Source organism: Protomyctophum bolini (genome assembly GCF_963924005.1).
Source record: "Protomyctophum bolini genome assembly, chromosome: 16".
Classification (NCBI taxonomy): domain Eukaryota; kingdom Metazoa; phylum Chordata; class Actinopteri; order Myctophiformes; family Myctophidae; genus Protomyctophum; species Protomyctophum bolini.
The window spans coordinates 23591823-23610760 of record NC_137877.1 but is presented as its reverse complement, the minus strand read 5'-3'; the positions used below and the strand labels follow the sequence as shown (position 1 = coordinate 23610760).

General features: G+C 41.7%; 1 protein-coding gene across 1 annotated transcript; it reads left to right on the top strand.

The window, feature by feature from the left end:
* Window positions 1–219: 219 nt before the first annotated feature.
* mmadhcb (metabolism of cobalamin associated Db) lies at window positions 220–9930 on the top strand. The gene is made up of 8 exons (XM_080786182.1): window positions 220–430; window positions 677–729; window positions 1331–1478; window positions 1881–2098; window positions 4861–4969; window positions 5465–5595; window positions 6811–6897; window positions 7656–9930. Exons 2-8 carry the CDS (start codon window positions 721–723, stop codon window positions 7848–7850), a joined length of 897 nt encoding a protein of 298 aa, XP_080642308.1. The 5' UTR covers window positions 220–430; window positions 677–720; the 3' UTR covers window positions 7851–9930.
* The last annotated feature ends 9008 nt before the right edge of the window (window positions 9931–18938 follow it).

Sequence of the window (18938 nt, the reverse complement as noted above, 5' to 3'; positions counted from 1 at the left end):
CAGACTTGATATTTTTCCTTTAACTTCTTGTTCATGCCCTATATGACTGGAATCTGGATATGCAAACAGCGTTTGTAGAAATTGGAGAACATAAATGTCAAATGTTCATAACATTAATGTTCTAGCGGTAATATAGTACCATCTAGTGGCAGATGTATTTTTGTTTTTTAAACGCCTTTATTTATTTTGTCCTTCCACGGCATCCGTCCACAGCGTGAGCGCATGTGCAAACCACAAGGTGAAGTCAACACACTGTTAGGCTAGGGTCAATGAAAAAACAACACATTTATTTCACCAAAGTAAAGTAGCCGACGATACGGATACGGATACTATGACTTGTCACACATGAAGAAGGAAAGCCATCTCAATGTTTAATGGTCTTTCACTTTACTCACCATACTTGGAATTTGGTACAATTAAGCCTACCAAGGTAAGTTTGAGTGCTACTGTTGCTAACTACACTCTTCCAATGCCGAGTAATTTCCTAAATAACTACTACGAACCATGTCATAGTGTGCATTAGTGGAATAACTGGAATTCCGTATCACTTAATCAGAATACTTAACTTTGCCCATTGGATAAGCCAACCATTTAGCTGCACGTTTACCCGTGTACTTCATGAGAAACATTTGCTCTGATGTGTTCTTTCAAGTGTTGTTGCATCATATTTCTACAGGCATAGAGGTGGACAACAGGAGAGGAGAGCACAACAGGATCAAGATGTCCAGTGTAAGAACTTTCTTCTTTTATAACTCGTAGAAGACGGTCAATGTTTTTGGCGAACGTTCCCTCCAGAATAGGGGTGCTGGGTTGGGTTAGCCCCTTTTGGCACCCTTGTTTACCCTTTCTGTATTTGGGCCCGGAGACGGTGAAAACTTAAAAATGGTTCCGAAAGGGGCTATATATAGTTGATGGGGTTCAAGTTAGTCTAAGATTTAGACTCTCGTAAATGCATTTTATCGATTGTTATTTATTTGATTTGATCGAATAAAATACATAGTCTCTAAATCTTAGGCTAGGGTTGAAGTGGTTAAAAGCCTTGGGCCCTTTTTGAAACTAGCTCCTCTGGCGTTTTTTGTCTTTTTTGTGGGCCACCCCACAAAAAAGGTTCTTCGTAAATTGTTCCCCACTTAGTATAAACCTAATTCAGAAACCTAAACCTTCAGTCAGTGGGTGCTATTGGCTTACTATTGTGTCAGTGGGCCGCTGGTACAACATAATACAACATTCAGAACGGCAACATTTCCTCATTGTGTCCTCATATGAAGATAAGAGGTTTCTGCCCGGTGACAGCAACAATATTATGTGCTCCTCCTCACCCTGTCACCAGGTGCTCTGTGGCAGAGCCAGGATGGTGACCTACCTGCCGGGCCTCCATGTCCTGGTGCGTCGTGTTGCTGGAGCCAGAGCCTTCTCCCAGGCAGGCTCCTCCTCTGGTTCTGATGAGCCTCATGTCGCCGTCACCCCACCTGACATGGGTAAGTTCTGTTTCTGATGAGCCTCATGTCACCGTCACCCCACCTGACATGGGTAAGTTCTGATTCTGAATGAGACTCATGACTCATGTCGCCGTCACCCCACCTGACATGGGTAAGTTCTGTTTCTGATGAGCCTCATGTCACCGTTACCCCACCTGACATGGGTAAGTTCTGATTCTGAATGAGACTCATGACTCATGTCGCCGTCACCCCACCTGACATGGGTAAACTCTGGTTCTGATGAGCCTCATGTCACCGTCACCCCACCTGACATGGGTAAACTCTGGTTCTGATGAGCCTCATGTCACTGTCACCCCACCTGACATTTTCAGTACTTTGAGTCCTGGGAATTATCTTTGGGAACCACTGCTCTAGCATAACGTATCTTCCTGTGTTGTTTAGGACCCAGGACGGTGTGGCCTGATGAGACCATGGGACCGTTCGGGCCTCAGGACCTGAGGTTCCAGCTGCCCGGTAACGTGGGCTTTGACTGCCACCTGGAGGGCACCACAGAGCAGAGGAAGAACTCTGTCCACAGGACCATCCCTGACCTTCTGTCTGCCCAGTCCAACAGTGAGAGGCACGAGCTGGTGCTAGCTCAGCTTATTGGAGAGATCCAAGTAAGTTTAATCATCTTAATAAGTAGCTCGGTTTATTGGAGAGATCCATGTACGTTTAAAAATATCTCAGTTTATTGGAGAGATCCAGGTATAGGTTTAATCCTCTGAATAAGATCCATATGGAGGGAAATGGAAGAACAATGCCATCTACTGTTTGCATTAAATTGCACATTGAACCACCATTCCTTTCTAGGGACACCATTTGATTGTGAAACTCATTTGTGACAGTTTGTACATAATCTCTGAATATTGTATAATATATAATGGAATATTTTGGCTATTTAGCTAATCTTATTGCATCACTACTTCAAGAAGAAAAACGAAACAAGATGCACCGCTTCACTTCCAAAGTATTTAACAAGTTGCTGGTGGACATGTCAACCACACAACCACAGAAGGTATCTATCTACCTTTTGTGGTTGTGAGCCTGTAATCTGTTTAGGGGGAAAAGTTAATGCATGTAAAACTTGGTAAATGTTTGTCTCAAGTCACTATTCATTTATAATTTGAAACACATGTGTATGATAAAAATGTAAATGGGGCGACATAACAATGTACCAGCTGTAATGTGCATTACATCCAATAGGCTCCCTGCATAACTGTAGAGCCAGACTTCCAGAAAGTAGCATACACAGTAGTACCTTTTTCCTGCTAGCAATCAATCTAACTAAAACTAACTAATCAAATGAAGCTATGGGAAATCTTACTGGGCGAAGTGGATAAATCCATGTTTTGAAAACAAACAGCAGGGGGCGATCTTACACCTGTATATCGGTGGTTTACAACCAGTGGTCCGGGACCATCCCCTGCTAAACGATGGAAGAGTTGGTAACCAAATGGACCCTTATAGATCTTTAACTTTTGCGAGTGTAAAATTAAACCAAATGGACTGACTTATGGGTCTATTTGGCTATTGTTAAACATTTGCATGTATAATTGTTATTTTGATCAACGTTTGCCTGTTATCACTACAACATTAGCCTCGGAAACCCAGACGTTTTTATTTATAGGGAGAGAAAAAAAAGTCTGGGACTGAGTCGGCTTCAATTCGGCATAGAGTAGCGCAAACGTCGATCACTGCTGATTTCTGATCGTCTGCACCTTTGTTAAATTGACGTACAAACACACACATACACGCTATCCTCTCTCTGTCGCTCTAATTATTTAGTCTCATGTCGTGCAGCTGTGTCTAGATTCTCCCGGCGGATCCTGCCAGTAGCTGCTTATGCCATAGAAAGCATAGGTGGACCCCAACATCAATACAGCATGGAATTGTGGACAAAATCTTCTTATCCAACGACGATACGTTTTGTGCTCCGTGGCTCCAAATAAATAATGGACCTTGATATGAAAGGGGTTGAAATCCACTGCTGTAGATCAGAGGCGCAACACTGACCGAACGCTAGGGGGGGATATAGAGCGGCGCCGCCGAAAAATCCGTCCCCCCCACCACCCTAGGGGAGGGGGGGATGGGGGGGTCTAACCACCAAAACGTGGGGTTATGGTTAGGGTCGGATTACAGAGAGGTTGTTCCAGTGATCAATGCACATACAAAACTGCTTTGGCACAGTTATTATTATTATTATTATGAATTACCTGGCTGTGATTCCTCCTCCTCCCATGTGTCTACAGTGTCTCAAAACGTAAAAGTTTAACCACATTATCAGCAGCGCCTAAAACAGGTCAAAACTCACTGACCTCATGTAAGTTAGCCTATTCTATATAAAATGTACAACACCTGGGCAGTTTTCAGGAGAGCAGACTGGGTTCGCATGTTTTAAATATGTAGTTGCACCTTACCTGGTGTTGACAGTTGTGCTTTCATTAGTGGCTAATATAATAATATAAATCCCAAAGTGGGGTCCGGCCGTCCGGGGACCCCCAGAGGTCCTTGAGCCGTGAGTTCCAGGGGGTACAGCTATAGTTTGGAACCAAATGGACCCTTGTCGCCTTAATTGTGGCATGTCATGTGGACGCAGCGGGGTCCTTGAAATTAAACGGGTTGAGAATCACTGCTAGAGCTGTATAAATCTTCTCTTATGGCAGTTATGGGGGTCCTTCTCTTCTCTTCAAATGGGGGGAGGGGGGTCCGCGGGCTAATACGTGTCCATTTGGGGGTCTTTGACACGAAAAGGTTTGGGAACCACTGTACTAGAGTAGAGGATAAAGTATATTCATTCATCTCCTATCGATCTAGTCAATACGTTACTAAAAGTTGTGCGTGACACCAAAAGTGCTGACCTATTGAATACTGTTCCTGTATTATTAGAATCATTACGCAATCACCACAGAGTGCAAAGCACATTGGGTCACTGATGGCGGTGTAACAACTTCCCGAAGGTAGATGGGCCAAACCATTTTGGGATTTAGACAGGGGTGGATCAAATATACCCTTCAAAATATATCGCGTTTATGAACGCAGGATTTCACAAGTATTACTCCTAAGATAACTTTGGAGCCAGGGGGGATAAAGGGGGGGACCCCCAAGCCAGAGGGGGACCCCCAAACTAATTTGGGGGGGACCAATGTGACGCTGGCAGGGGATTCGTCCCCTCCGTCCCCTAGCTTATTGCGCCCCTGCTGTAGATGCTTACTGGAATATTAAGCATACTGCAATACTTTTCCTCAATATTCAGTGACTTTATTGATGAAACTATTAAAGGGTCTAAAATTGGTATAACAATCTAATAGTGGACCTTCTTTTTTTAGTATATTGTGTGGGGTCATTAATGTAGAAAGCTTGTTTGTCATATTTTTCTCAGGGTAAAGGGATTTCCGGCATGCAGCAGACTGTCAACAGAGCAGAGCAGTACTTTGATAACTCTAACGTGGAGTGTGCCATCCAGTCCTGTCCTGAGCTGCTAAAGAAAGGTACAACTCTACTCTACAGCCAACAGACAAATCCTCTGAATTCATTTTGCCAATTGTATAGCCTTTTTTTTCCTGTGGGTCCATGAGGAACATTGAAATAAAAAATAGGAAATGTCCGCACATGTCTGACCATATATATTACTGCTCAGTGGTGTAAAGTAACTAAGTATATTTACTGAAGTACTGTACTTAAGTAAACATGTTAAGCCTTGAATTAATCAAGAAGATTCAATTCATTTCAAAGGAGCTTAGGAATGCGACAAAAACATCTCCATGAATGGCTTCATGGGGTGCCTAAGCCTTTATAAATAAAGTTTGATTTGATCATGTGCAGTAAAACCCATGCATATAATTTGTGAAGTTCATGTTATGCCCAGCAGAGGGCATGGTAACATAACAATTCAGATCTCAGTTTTTGGTACACTGTCCTCAGAGCTCAGACACAGTAATGACTGTGGTGTCCCTGTCATTTCTTTTCTTCTCTCAAATCAAAAGATTTCCAATCTATGTTTCCTGAGGCCCCATCCAGTGGCATGACGGTTGTCACGGTAACCCAAAAAACTCAAAACGACATGACTGCCTGGACTGAAGATGTAGACAGAGAGAGGGACGAGATGTTGGACAAGGTACGTTTGGTGTCCAAGTTTCTTAGCAGGTTTAAAGATGGTAGTCAAGTCATCTATGCCAGTGTTTCCCCAAACTAGGGGTCCCCAGATAATTAGCTTAATGTGCAACATTTTTTTCTCACACAGTATGTACCGGTAAGTGTACAGTATACAGGGTATCTGCACATTTCTAAAGTTACAATTGTAAAGCGCATTGTCTATTGTAAAGCGCTTTGAGTAGGCATGTGACATAGTGCATATAATAGCGCTCTAAAATGCAATCCATTATTATGATTATAAAAGCAAAAATGCCATCTGGGACAAGGAATAGGAGATACAGGCGATTAAAGAAACAGATAGAAGATCTAAGATGGGCGATCCATTGTCATGACAACAACAGGTAGCTACCCGATGCTAACGCAAGTAGCATTATGGCTTGATCGATCGAAAGCGCTATAAAAGCGCAATTGCCTTGATCTACGGCAATGGTGTTAAGCGTAGTATAAAAAAATAGGCTTTAATTGACCTAGATCTACAGCAATGGCGCGGAGGGTGTCAAGTCATTCACTACCAAAGACATCTTGGGACACCTGTTGTGTTTAGTTTTTACCCAAATGGCGCTTTTTACTAACCTACGAGTCTGCCTTTATCTCGGCTTCTGTGTCGTTCCTCTTCCGTGTCGGCCAGCATGGTATTTTCAATGGACCCCAACTATTGAACGGTTGGTCACGTTAACAAAAAGAAAATGTTTTTGCCGAAGCACAGAGAAAACCTGTATTCATCACCTATCAGGGGTCAATAGTAGTGGAGATAAATATTATAATATATTTGAAAGATAAGGAAAAATGAAAACTCCCTAGCAGGAGGTGAATTATGTATTTATTTACTCCAGCAGTAACCAGATTTAACAACCTGGTAAACTGTAAAGATTGACATTTCAGATTGAATTTGCATGAGGTTATAGGGGCGTCAGAGAAGAGCTTGTTCATTATTTACTGTCTGGTTGAAATGACGTAGGCTGGGAATTGGTTTGATTGCACGGAAGAAGCCCTTCACTGCACTCATTGGTGTTTTTCCACAGCACATGACGTTAAATTATGCGTATGAATGTACCTAATTTTATGTTTTATTTGTCAGTCAAGTATGTCACGAATTAATAACTTGTTTTGAATCAAACAAGAATTGGAAAACACAAGACTCTAGTCTCTAATGCGATGCATTGTTGTGTTGGAGCAGTTTATTGCTGGAGCCAAAGAGATCTGCTTTGCACTGCAAACGGAAGGATTCTGGGCTGACTTCATTGACCCGTCATCAGGCCTAGCGGTAAGGCATTCCTGTCGTTTTGGTTAAGGCATAACTAGTAACTACTGCAGGAATTTCCCCCTAGAGTGTAGGGCAATGCAGCTGGAGAGAAGCCTTCGAAAAACACAAGGACTTTGAGAAACTTGAACTATCCATTGAATAAACAATACTTAAGAAATGTGTTCGAGGCCCACCACCCCACCTGGTCCACAGCAGTGGAAATGAGCATTTTCAAGATAAACCAATATATTTGCACTACCTGTTTTATTCAGCACTGAATCAAGTAACCTGAATTGAACAGGGTGGACCCTCGTGTAAACAAGTGTAATGCTTAATTGGGTCGTCCACTCACAGTTAACTGTCTTTGTATTGAGTTTGTGCTTGAAATGTACTGTAATTCTGCAAACTGTTAATAAATATTTCAATCAATCAATCAATCAAAAACATGGAGGTTTTGAGCAGGTTCTTTTTGGAGTTTGTGATTCCCTCATCTTGAAGTCTATGGATTTTCTCAGTGGGTTTTTGGCTAGGTGCCTCTCAAATTTTTTCTGTGGTTAGCGCAACCGTAAGAGGTTTTAGCATTTTGTTCTATGAAAAATAGAACAAAACGGTAAATACTCCACTCCATTTCAAAGCTTTTATGTGTCTTAAAGTATCATGAACTTTTATTTGCCATTGGGATTATTTCCTGCAACTGTCAAAAATCCCGTACCGTAGGCTTTAAAAAAAAACTCAGGCTTCATTCTCTGTCCATCTCCATTCTCCTCGTCTCTTTGCAGTTCTTTGGCTCGTACACCAACAACGCGCTGTTCGAGACGGATGATCGCTATCGTCACCTCGGCTTCCAGATCGAGGACCTGGGCTGCTGCAAGGTGATCCGCCACACTCTGTGGGGCTCGCGCGTCTTTGTGGGGACGGTGTTCACTGACGCGCCCGCCACCAGCCTGGTCATGAAGAAGCTGCAGGGGAACTGAACTGTGTTACTCGCCCCCTTTCTTCAGTCCCTATGTGGACAGAACGAATGTTCTTCTGTGTGTTTAATGTAATGGAAAGCATCGTCGCTGTCGGGCAGAAACCTCTTTATCGCCATATTCTAACTTTTTGTTTTCTTTCCTAAAAATTAACCCATTAAGACCTGAGGCCCATTCTACAAATGTCCTCTAAATTTGAACACTTATCTGAGAAACGTATGTTGCTATATCAGAATTATGTATTTTGCTGCGGACCCCATCTCAAAATATATTTTGTTCTAGGGTCCCGCAGAAGCAAAGGGTTTAGTTAAAAATGCTTGCTTGAAAAATATTATGTATGAAGTTTTCAATAAAATAGCAGATCTACAAGGTCATAGCACGGCATGAAGTGATGCGCTATAAGCTTGTATATCTGCTATTTTTGAATCACCAAAGTATAAAATAATGTTTAAAGTGGTTACAGTGCTATAAAGTTACAATCTAAAATGGCATGGATTCTTTTCCGGTTTGAATGGGTGAACTTGATCATACTACAGTGTCACACAAAAGCACCAAAAGTAGCAGTTCTACAAGCTCGGAACGCGTTTCTAGCTTGTAGATCTGCTACTTTTGCTGTTTTTGAATTTCAATCCTGGAATGTAACAGTTTTGGACAGTTTGGTTTCCACCCGACAGAGACGATGCGTTTAATTTATACATAGTTGGCACTCTACAAGTACAACAATGTTTGAGTGGCAAAATCAGCTGAGCTACAAGCTCGCAACATGCCGCGAAGTGTCGTGTTGTGAGCTTGTAGATCAGCAATTTTTCTGCGCTTTATTGGCCTATACCTATATAGGGTATGTGTTCTGGGAATCAGAGTTATAGTAATAACCATATGTTATGGTAAATGTAGGAAAACTGGAAATGTTTTGACATTTGGGTCTTGGGTGCATCTTCTTCAGGTCAATCTTCTGTTGCTTCATCTTCAGGCTGGGACTCTCTTTCAGCTGAGGAGCTGAGTGGAGCTGAGTGGACTATCTAAACATTTCCCAACAGACCTTTCCCTGGAAAATGTGAGAGTAAGACAAAATATCTAAAAATATATATATTTTTTGTTCTATCTTTCAAGCAGCACTATGTAGATTGGGGTAGCAGTGACCACTTTGGACAGAAATAACATGATGGCAGCCAACATCTTTGACTTCATTACCCAAGATTCTTGGCAAGCATGCAAGGACTGGTACTATGCTGTGATTGGCGGAAGCTTCTGTGTGCGTCACAGAAGAGGACGTTCGATAGGCCAATCAGAGGCAATATAAACTTTTATTTTGTCATGTCAATAAAGCTCCATCGTATTTAAATCAAATTGAATGACAGACGCGCTGTGATTGGCCAGTGTCACTTTGAGTGGCATCGTGCCTTCCGCACTTCCGCTAGACTTCCGCCTTCAGTGCGATACAGTTCGCTCCAATGAACTGCTTCCGGGTCACCAGTGAAATGCATGTTGGGACGGGCACAGATTAATACTGGGACACACTTTTCTGCGTAACTTGAGTTTTGCCCGCTGTCTATTTTGCTCGCAATAGACAGCGGGTGAGCGATCGCTAAATTATTAGATTGATTACCCACACTGAACATCGTTTGCGGTTCATATATTCAGAACGGGTAAGGACTAGTACATAGTGATACAGTCAAGCCCCTAGAACGGACCTCCCTGAGTCTATACATTTATGGAATTGTTAAATATGGAGTGCCGTGATTTGTTTCCACCCTAAAACCTGATCATCAGTTATATAAGGAGGGAAAAAGCTTTTCAAAAAAGTGTACAGTATTTGTTAAAATGATGTGTTTATGTGGACACGCCACCAGTTCATTAAGTATGCCTGGTTTGCCTGGTGGGTGAACTGACAGGAAGAAACCCTAAATACTAAGGGAAGACATCATCGCACATAACAACCACACCAAGGGGTCTAATGAAGTACCGTCACCTCATAAACGCATGAAATGCTGGAGAAAAATACAAAAACCATGGCACTTCATCTTTAAAAAGAAGTTACATAATACTGCACCAGGTTTAATAAATACATTTATATTTTAAATTACCAATGTGTTTTTATTGCAATTTTTTAATAAATGGATAAATATATAATTACGTGCTAAAGCATACTAAAACTTGACAATTTTATTTCTTTGACTACCTTTTTTTCCAGTGACAAAGTAAATTAACATGGAAAAACTAAGCTAAGAAGACCTAAACTAAGACTAAATAAATTGATGATTTCGTCATCAAATAAAAACTAGACTAAAATGTTAGGGACTACTTGAGATGAGATTCAGTAGAACTAAAAGACAAGTCATTGTCTTTTAGTGTAAAATCATTGTTGGCACATTTCCTGATTTCGTACATTTACCACAATATATAACTTCATAAATAATACATAGAAACATTTAGTTTCACTGGTTAAAATCCTGTCATTCCCGTGTACAGTATACTGCAAATCAGAGTGGATTATTTCTTTCAAATGTGTTAAATTAACACTTGGGATTTCTGCCACTATTGCCTACCTAGCAAGTACGTTCCCTGGAATATCTCCTTGACTGTATTATTTTCTGTGCACTGTCAAAGTGACATAGCAACCATTTACCATTTGTTTTCATTTTATTTGTACACACTAGGAGTGTGCTGCAGACCCTTTGAAATTGCCTGTCAAATGTTGGTGCATATTTATTTACAGTATTTCCACATAATTCCCAAGATTGTTCCTTCATTAATCATGTACCAGTTGTCAACCAACTTGTATGTAGATTTTGAAAGGAATCTGAACATTCAGAACAATATAGTGTTTGAATGGTGGTAACTCACCCAGACCTTGACTGTTGAAGTGTTGTTTTATTTGTTATCAAGTCTGATCTCACTCATCCATGCTAACAACCAAGAGTCGTCGTAATTTAATTTGTTGAGTAACTAGGTAATGTTGTCCTTTAGAAAGGACAACATTATCTGCCATATCTGACTAGGAGATTATTCGAAAAGGCTCAACAAATGTTGTGTCAGACTTTGTTACAGTAATAATGATTACTATTCTGGTTATAAAGAAGACCATTATTGGGGCATACTGTATGTTTCTCACAGTTCCACATGAAATGCAATAAAGTGAATTAAATTACCTCAGGACTAGCTGAGTGGTTACCATGAAACAAACAGTGGGGGTAGACCGGGGTGGTTTGATAAGCTAGATTTAGAATGGTTACGTTCAGTTGGTGGACCCCCATTCGGGTAAGCTTGTTCTGTAAAAAGAGGACGCGTTTGTGGATAAATTGTCTCTGGGGTGCTATTAGCATTTATTAGCTAACACTGCCCTGGCTAGCACACAGCAGATGGGAACTAATCAGTCTCTTTAGACTGACGCTTGAATTACTTTGGCGCATAATTTTGTAAGGATGTCTTGTCACACAATCCTAAATGAGTTGCATACGAGTCATTGTCTAACTTGGCCTCCCTCCAAAAGATGATGTGAATGTGTGCCCCCATGCTGCTACAACACAAACGGTTACACAAAACGTATATTTCATGAGGCACTAGTTTTAAAAATAATACAATATACAGTATTTTGTATATTCAAAATAGTAAAAGATTTCCTCACAAATGTTTCTGCCATATTTACAGGGTTTACAATACAGACCGTTGGCAAACTGTAGGACTGAACACTCAAGAAGACACAAATAGAGTGAAACGGCACCCAGCCCATAATAATCTCATATCCTCTCATAATAAACTCATGTCCTCACGGAGGATTTAAATGTTATATGAAATAAAACAGGGGCTCAAGCTGTGCTACAAGTTGGCTCTGCGGTCCGTTCTTGACCCTGATCCTGATGACATATCTCTTGACATGACATGTCTCATACAGAACAAAGTCCCATAAAGACTCCTCCTTCAATAGACATTCTAAACATTACGCAAACCTCCGACCTTTTTAGGAGTGCTACGTGTCCACAAGCATTCGCCTGTTTTCCACGATGGTGGTGTAATTGTCATCAAATGGAAAGGCTCAAGCATATCGTCGCTGTCAGACAGAAACCTATCTCTATATCCTAACCTTTTGTGTATTTTTGTAAATTAATGCCCTACTACTTGATCATACTACAGCGTCGCACTAAAATAGAAGATCTACAAGCTCAAAATATGTCTCGTGCGGCCCATCTAAACCTCCATGCATGTGTTATTATAAGACCATGAAACTCTTATGGAAACTTTAGTTTACAGTAACAAGTTGAGACTAAAAAAAGCATTTTAAAGAATGCCATGGGGCCCAAGCGAGCATAACGCACAAGAAAAGGGGGTCAGGGAAGAGTCACAGTGTCTGCTGAACTCTTAGTCACTTCTGAAACGTGCTTTCGTGGTTGTGAGGCGGTCGTGTGTGCAAATATAGCCCCCCCCCCCTCCAAACAAGAGTTAATCTGGCCTCCCGGACTAGACGTTGTGATGGGGTGAGGGGCTGGGTGTCATCAAACGAAGTGTGCGTGTGAGGGTGGCAAGAGGATGGCCAGACAACGGTCTGTGATCACAATCTGTCTGGGGGACATGATTGTGCGTGTGGACGGATCATTTCAGACCCGTAACAATCACTGATATCTAAGGTCACGCCACCGTGACCGCTGATTGACATGACCCCCAATTGGCTTTAATTGGCCGTGAATAAACCCAAACGAGTGAACCGTGTTCTTTCTTTTACAAAGAGCAGATTGTTGTTGATTCACAAAAAAACATGCATGTGAACAGAATGATCATTGTCTCTTCTTGTATTTGAAACCTCTTATCTCTTCTTATATTTCTTATTTCTTTGTGTTTATTTCTTTTTTTTCGTAAATCAGCACCCTACTTGATCACACTACAGTGTCGCACAAAATAATGCTGCTGCTTTTGATACTTTTCAATTTGAATCCTGAAAACTTTTATGGACATGACGTTATATTTGTCCATTTTGACATTTATTTTTACGGAACCAACTCTTCATGAAGATGAAGCTGATATTGATCATTTTCAGGAAGAGGGAAGGAAAGAAGTACTGCACTATTCAGATAATTGAATTTCACACAGATGCTTTCCCAGTTTTTATGGGTTGTTTGTTGTTAAAAACCACAGAGTGAAGATCCGGTTCACATTTTATAGGCATTTTATAAGTCCAATCGCTGTTAGAGATGGCCTGACGTGTTTACACGCAAGCACCAAGGATCTCATGCCATCAACTCGATCCCTAACAGATGGCAGATGCTAGTGGACAATAAAGCAGGTTCGATGTCAGCCTGCATGTTTCGCGCACGCTCCAAAATGGCCTATTCATGTGTGCTCCCTGAACTCCCCCTTCCCCCCCAAAAAAGGAAAGAAATAATCGTCTAAGCAGTCACAAAAAAGTACACATGAAGTACACCTGTCTATCAAAGTATATCAAAGTTCATAGGAACAAACTTATGCATACATTACTCATAATTATATCGTCACTGTCGAGCAGAATCCTCCCATCTCCATATTCTGACTACAGTGTCACACACAGCATCAAAAGTAGCAGACCGACAAGGGTCCGGAAAAATACGGACTTTGAATCCTGAAAAGTAACAGTTTTGGAGATATGAGATTTCCCCTCGACAGAGGCGATATTCGCGTTAGACGTACATACTGTATTTATTTATTTGACTAGGTAAGCATTATTATCACAGTCACACATTTACATTAATCCACATGTCTATCAATTGCCACTGCTGCAGCCTTCTGGCTGTGGAGTTGAACATTATGTTGATAGTCAAGACAGTCAGCTTTGTGGCTGTTGACATTGCTTAAATGTCTTTGACCCGCTCGAGGTTAAAAGACAAAATAAGGCCCTGTGTGTGCTGTTGACAGATAAGCCCATGAGATAAAACAACAATTACACTAGACCGAAGGTTGAGGTGCCATAACATCGACATACCAAGCAAGACATGAGAAGTTTTCCATAGCTGTACCGTCCAAAAATCACACTAGTGGTCTTTTCTTCAAAGTGATGATTACACCGTATCAAATTGTCAGCCCCTGAGAGATTTGTTTGTCACATTTGAACGGTTGTGCCTGTCAGTCTCTCCTCAGACTATGCGGGATTCTCTCAGTTCAAAGTGTTTGCTTCCAGGGTTTAGCTACTCAAGTACTGTACTTAAGTACTTACGTTTTGATGAATTGAAAATGGTGGACCCTTATACAAGTCTTAGTGCTTCTTCTTGTTTTATCCTCTTAGCAGATCTTGTATTGACTTGTACTTTCCTTGAACTGTACGCATTCTGCAAACTGTTGTACACTGTTGCTGCAATTTTGTAGCCTGGTTTCCAGCCCGATTCACTACCTTCCATGGATTTTGTTTAGTCACTTTGCAAAGTGACAAAACAAATCCATGGAAGGTACTTTGCTGGAGTATTCCCAACTTTCAATACTTTCACTTCTACTCCACTACATCTCAGAGGCAAATATTGTACTTTTACTCCACTAAAATTACTTTAGTTACTTTGCAGATTTTGATTATTATTACAAACATACCACTTCAGCCCTATATATATATATACTTTGGCTATTTGAAAATAGCGATCTACAAGCTCACGTGTTGTGAGCTTGTAGATCTGCTATTTTCATTTCTGCATAATGTTACTTTGGTACTTTAAGTAAATTGTGATGACATTGTACTTTTACTCATACATTTTTAATTCCGTACTTTTACTTGTAGTTGTACCAGAGTGTTTTTATATTTGTATTGCTACTTTTACTTAAGTAAAAGGGCAGATGAAAATGTCTAAAGTAAACACTCCACTCTCTCAGACGACCAATCTTTTCCCATCCCTGTGGTTTTGTGGTTTTGAGGCCAGCACTGCTGTCTGAATGAGCTGGTGTGCGTGCCTCTTTCATGTCTGTCTTGCCTTTATTAACCCTGCCATTGTCTCACCATTATTTATCTAACCATCACGCATCTGTTATCACTGAGAATCACTCTGTGTCACAGAGTAAATAAATACTTTTGCAGAAACAATCGCAGGAGGATATCATTAGAGTCTTCCTGTCTGAGGAGGAGGAGGTGGTGGTGAGTGAGTGAGTGAGTGAGCTTCTGAAGTATGTTGTTTTTATATTTTATGTCCTTGAGTCTGACTGAGGTAAATAAAATGGGAAGTTCTTTAGGAACCGGCTGCGTTGACCAGGCCAGGAGACGGAGGTCTGTTGCTCCTGTTATGCTGTCTTCTGGAAGTCCTGCAGCTCGGTCACAATGTGCAATCAGTGGTGTTAAGCCATTAAGCACATGTATATACTGTCCTTTTTTACAGGAAAGATCACACTTGTGTGAAGTGAGGGCTGCCTCACTCCTTTGATATTTTTATTGTACCACATGACGTCACATGACGTTTACTGCTACTGACTTTTACAAACATTAAAAGTCCATAGACTTGGCTGCCACATGCTAGACGTTGGAGGAGGGCATAGCCCTCCTCAGAAATTGCATTTCATGTGTTGTAGATCAGATATTCTCTAATATTTTTGACAATTTTCCCGCAATTTAACCAATTTCATTAACCTCTCCATAATCTCACCTTAAATGATTGACTTATTCTATGCTTGTTTTATCTTATTCTAATTTCAGCTCCATTACAAGACGAGAAGAAAAGCAATGGTGTCATTCACCGTCTGGACCTGGGGTCATCACGACAGCCTTGGAAAACATCTAAGTGATGATGTGTCTGAAAAGGTTTCCCACCTCTTTTCACAGCAGCCATTCTGACAGGTAAACACAGCTGAAGATAACGACGTGAATAGTGGGTGTGTTTCTGTTACTGTGTGCCAGCATAGACAGATCCTGTACAGTTAACATCATGCAGGCACACTGCACTTAAATGACACGCATACACCCACAATTCATGTGATTACCTTCAGCTGTCTTTACCTGAGGCGGACAATTAAGTACTCTTAGTACTGCAACTGTATGTCTGTTTCAGTACGGAAAGCTGTGGCACTGTAGAGCAGCCTAAAAGGCTACCGTACAGCTGTTGAGCTTCACACTGACCACTATAACAATAGCATAGTAAAGTACGGCTAGAGTACAGTACACACACACTCGCATACACACACAGCCGAGCCGCTCAGTTCACACAGGTGTGATTTTTATTAATGAACTGCAAATCTGAGGAGCCCTGACATTTGTACTGTAAAGTTTTTAAGGTGTGACAATACGTTATTCTGATTCTGACACGTGTGTGTGTGTGTGTGTGTGAATAGCAGACCAGTCAAAAGTGTTGATCTCGTAGTGGGAGCAGCTAGGCAGCATTAATTTTTAATTGGGGTTGAATATCTAGGTCACATTTGTTCATTTGCATAGAGGATGAATTATTAAACACGTTCACCTCACATCAAGGAATTTTATAATCGCAAGAAAATAAATTCCCAGAACAGAATAACATTGCAGTGCATCTCTGTTCTGGGGGGGGAACCATTCAGTGAACACAGCTCAACACCTTGCAGCACATTTTCAGCTTGCTATTTTCAGTAAAGGGCCTATAGAATAGTGGTTCCCAAACCTTTTCATGTCAAGGACCCCCAAATTAGCACGAGGAAACCCGCACATCTGGGGTTTGAGCGCTCATTAGCACTTCCGCATTTGACTGTTTGGGGGGGGTCAAATCCATTGAAATGAATAGCAGGGGGGGGGGGGGGACTGTCGCTCCCTGTCTGCTCTCTAGCTATCCTTTCTAACTCTATGATTGGGACACAGGTCATTTCCGGAAAAGTACCCGTTTTGGACATACAGGGTTGTCACCCGACGATACAGGGTTTTCAGTGGCTAAGGAGCAATGTTGTTCAGGAACCGCATGTGGAGATGGAATTAGAGAAATCATTAAATCATCCTGAGTAAGCTTCTAGGGAACAGGTTTAGGCAGCGGACTGACCTCATGCTCCCTTCTATACATGAGGAGTCCAAGCTGATTCTTTTCACCTGACAGGGGGGTGTTTCCCTGGCCGGACGTAGCGCGTGCAAGGCAAGGAACACGTTATTCCGACCAGTTCCTTTCCCCTCCATCAGGCGCCCCGACTGGCCTGGGGGAGGTAGTTTAGAGACCAGGATTACTGCATGTTTTTTGTGATGGTACCTACCCTATAGGGACACGGGGAGACACATGCGAACTCCACACAGAAAGGCCCTTTCGCCAACCCTCTGGTATGGGCACTGATGACACGGAGGAGAGAACACGCCCAGCGGGAATCGAATCCAGGACCTTCTAGCTGTGAGGCGATAGCATTACCGACTGCCACCGTGCCCCCTGGATCTGCTACTTTTGATGCTTTTGTGTGACGCTGTAGTATGATCAAGTAGGGCGTTCATTTACAAATTCATTCTGGGGTACTTGACAAGACATGAAGAAGTTTGAGAACCACTGGTTTGACTTTCACTGAGTCTGGGTAAATACTCTTTAGTAATATTTCTAGTTTCCTTCAAAGAACGATGGCTTAACACAGCTACTCATCAGCCCTGCAGACCAGCATCCTGCACATTCCACTCTCCATCCAGAGCCTGAAATGACACAGTCTGAGTGTCTCATTATGCATGCATGCAAACTACAGTTTGTGGTTTCTGAAGACAGTGTGGTGTGTGACCCAATCCTTCAGCAAAATTCAATCAGACGAATTCCGTGAATGTCTAACATTGCTTGGTACTGCAGCATTTCAGGAATTATTGATGTGGAACTGCAGGTGTGTTTGTTGTGTGTGTGACTGTGTGTGTGTGTGTTTCTGCCACAATGGCGATGATATATGTATGCTTTCTGTATGACTGATGACCCCACATTCCCTTTGGCCTGAGACACAGTGAAGCCCATGTAATCCCAGAGCTGACCATGTAGCCAGGGGGGGGGGGGGGGGGTGTTGTTCATTCACATTGCGGTGTCTGCTAATCCTGTTAGCTCTTCACACCAGGAATTTCATTCAATTAAGGCACAGATTAACGCTGGGATTTGAAATGAACCGCTCGATTTATTTGTCTCGGACAGACAAAGGCAAACGGCCTAAAAAGAAGGGTAAAAGAAACTGTCAGATTAGTGTGTAAGTCAGTCACTGACGTCATTTTTGGCAGTGATGTACTGTAGCGTTTGTAATGTATTTTTAGAGTGTGAAACGTTGGTTGGAATGGTTTCTTGGAAAGGTATCTTAGTCGCACTCTCATGTTTTTGTGTTCGCACTGGCAGCAATGCTGGTTATTAGGGACAGTGTTGAAGAGAGAGAGAGCATGTTGTTCTTTCTTGCTGTGTACAGCAATGCAATCCGCCTTTTTCATGGCCTCAGGATGTGGTGCTGGCAACATTTACCAAACCCAGTTTATCTGTCAGCCTCTTGTTCTACAATAAACATCCCTTAAGCACGTAAAGGTGTGTCTCACTTCCTGTAGAGAGTTTTCCAAAACCAGACGGACACCACCACGACCTTCAGTGAATGTCTCTCAGTCTGATCAGTGAGAGACTCTCAAGAATATGGTTCCCTCGCTGTCACGTCCACACTTAGGTCAGCTATCCGGTGACAGCAAGATTTCCTCTCTGTTACACCCAAGCATGTCGTCCACTGTCAGGTGGAAACCTCGTATGTCACCCCAATCTCTTTTTTTCATCAATTCATTCAATCTTTTCATTGGTAAAAATTGAATTAAAAAAAGAACACTTATTCCTTAGCTGTGTTAGTTTTATGTTGTGTGTGTTGTGTTCTATCTGTATCTTGTTTTTGTTTATATACATGATGCAGATCTGTATACTATGTTATGCTTGCATAATTAAATTTTATTTGACACGGCAGTATGACAAAGTAGGCCATTAATATACAAACAAAAGTGTAAAGTTGAAATATGCAGATACAAGGTTTCTGCCTGACATTGATGATGTCTTCCTGTAGCCCTGTTCCCACGGTGACAGATGCATTTATAGACAGGCCTTATCATCAAAGACCTCTGGGGGGCTTATAGCACCTCGTCTCATATAAGCAGCATTAGTCATAACTCATGATGGTAATACAGCCATGATGGCGCTCACAGTGATGGAAGAAGTACTCACATGTACTTCAAAATGA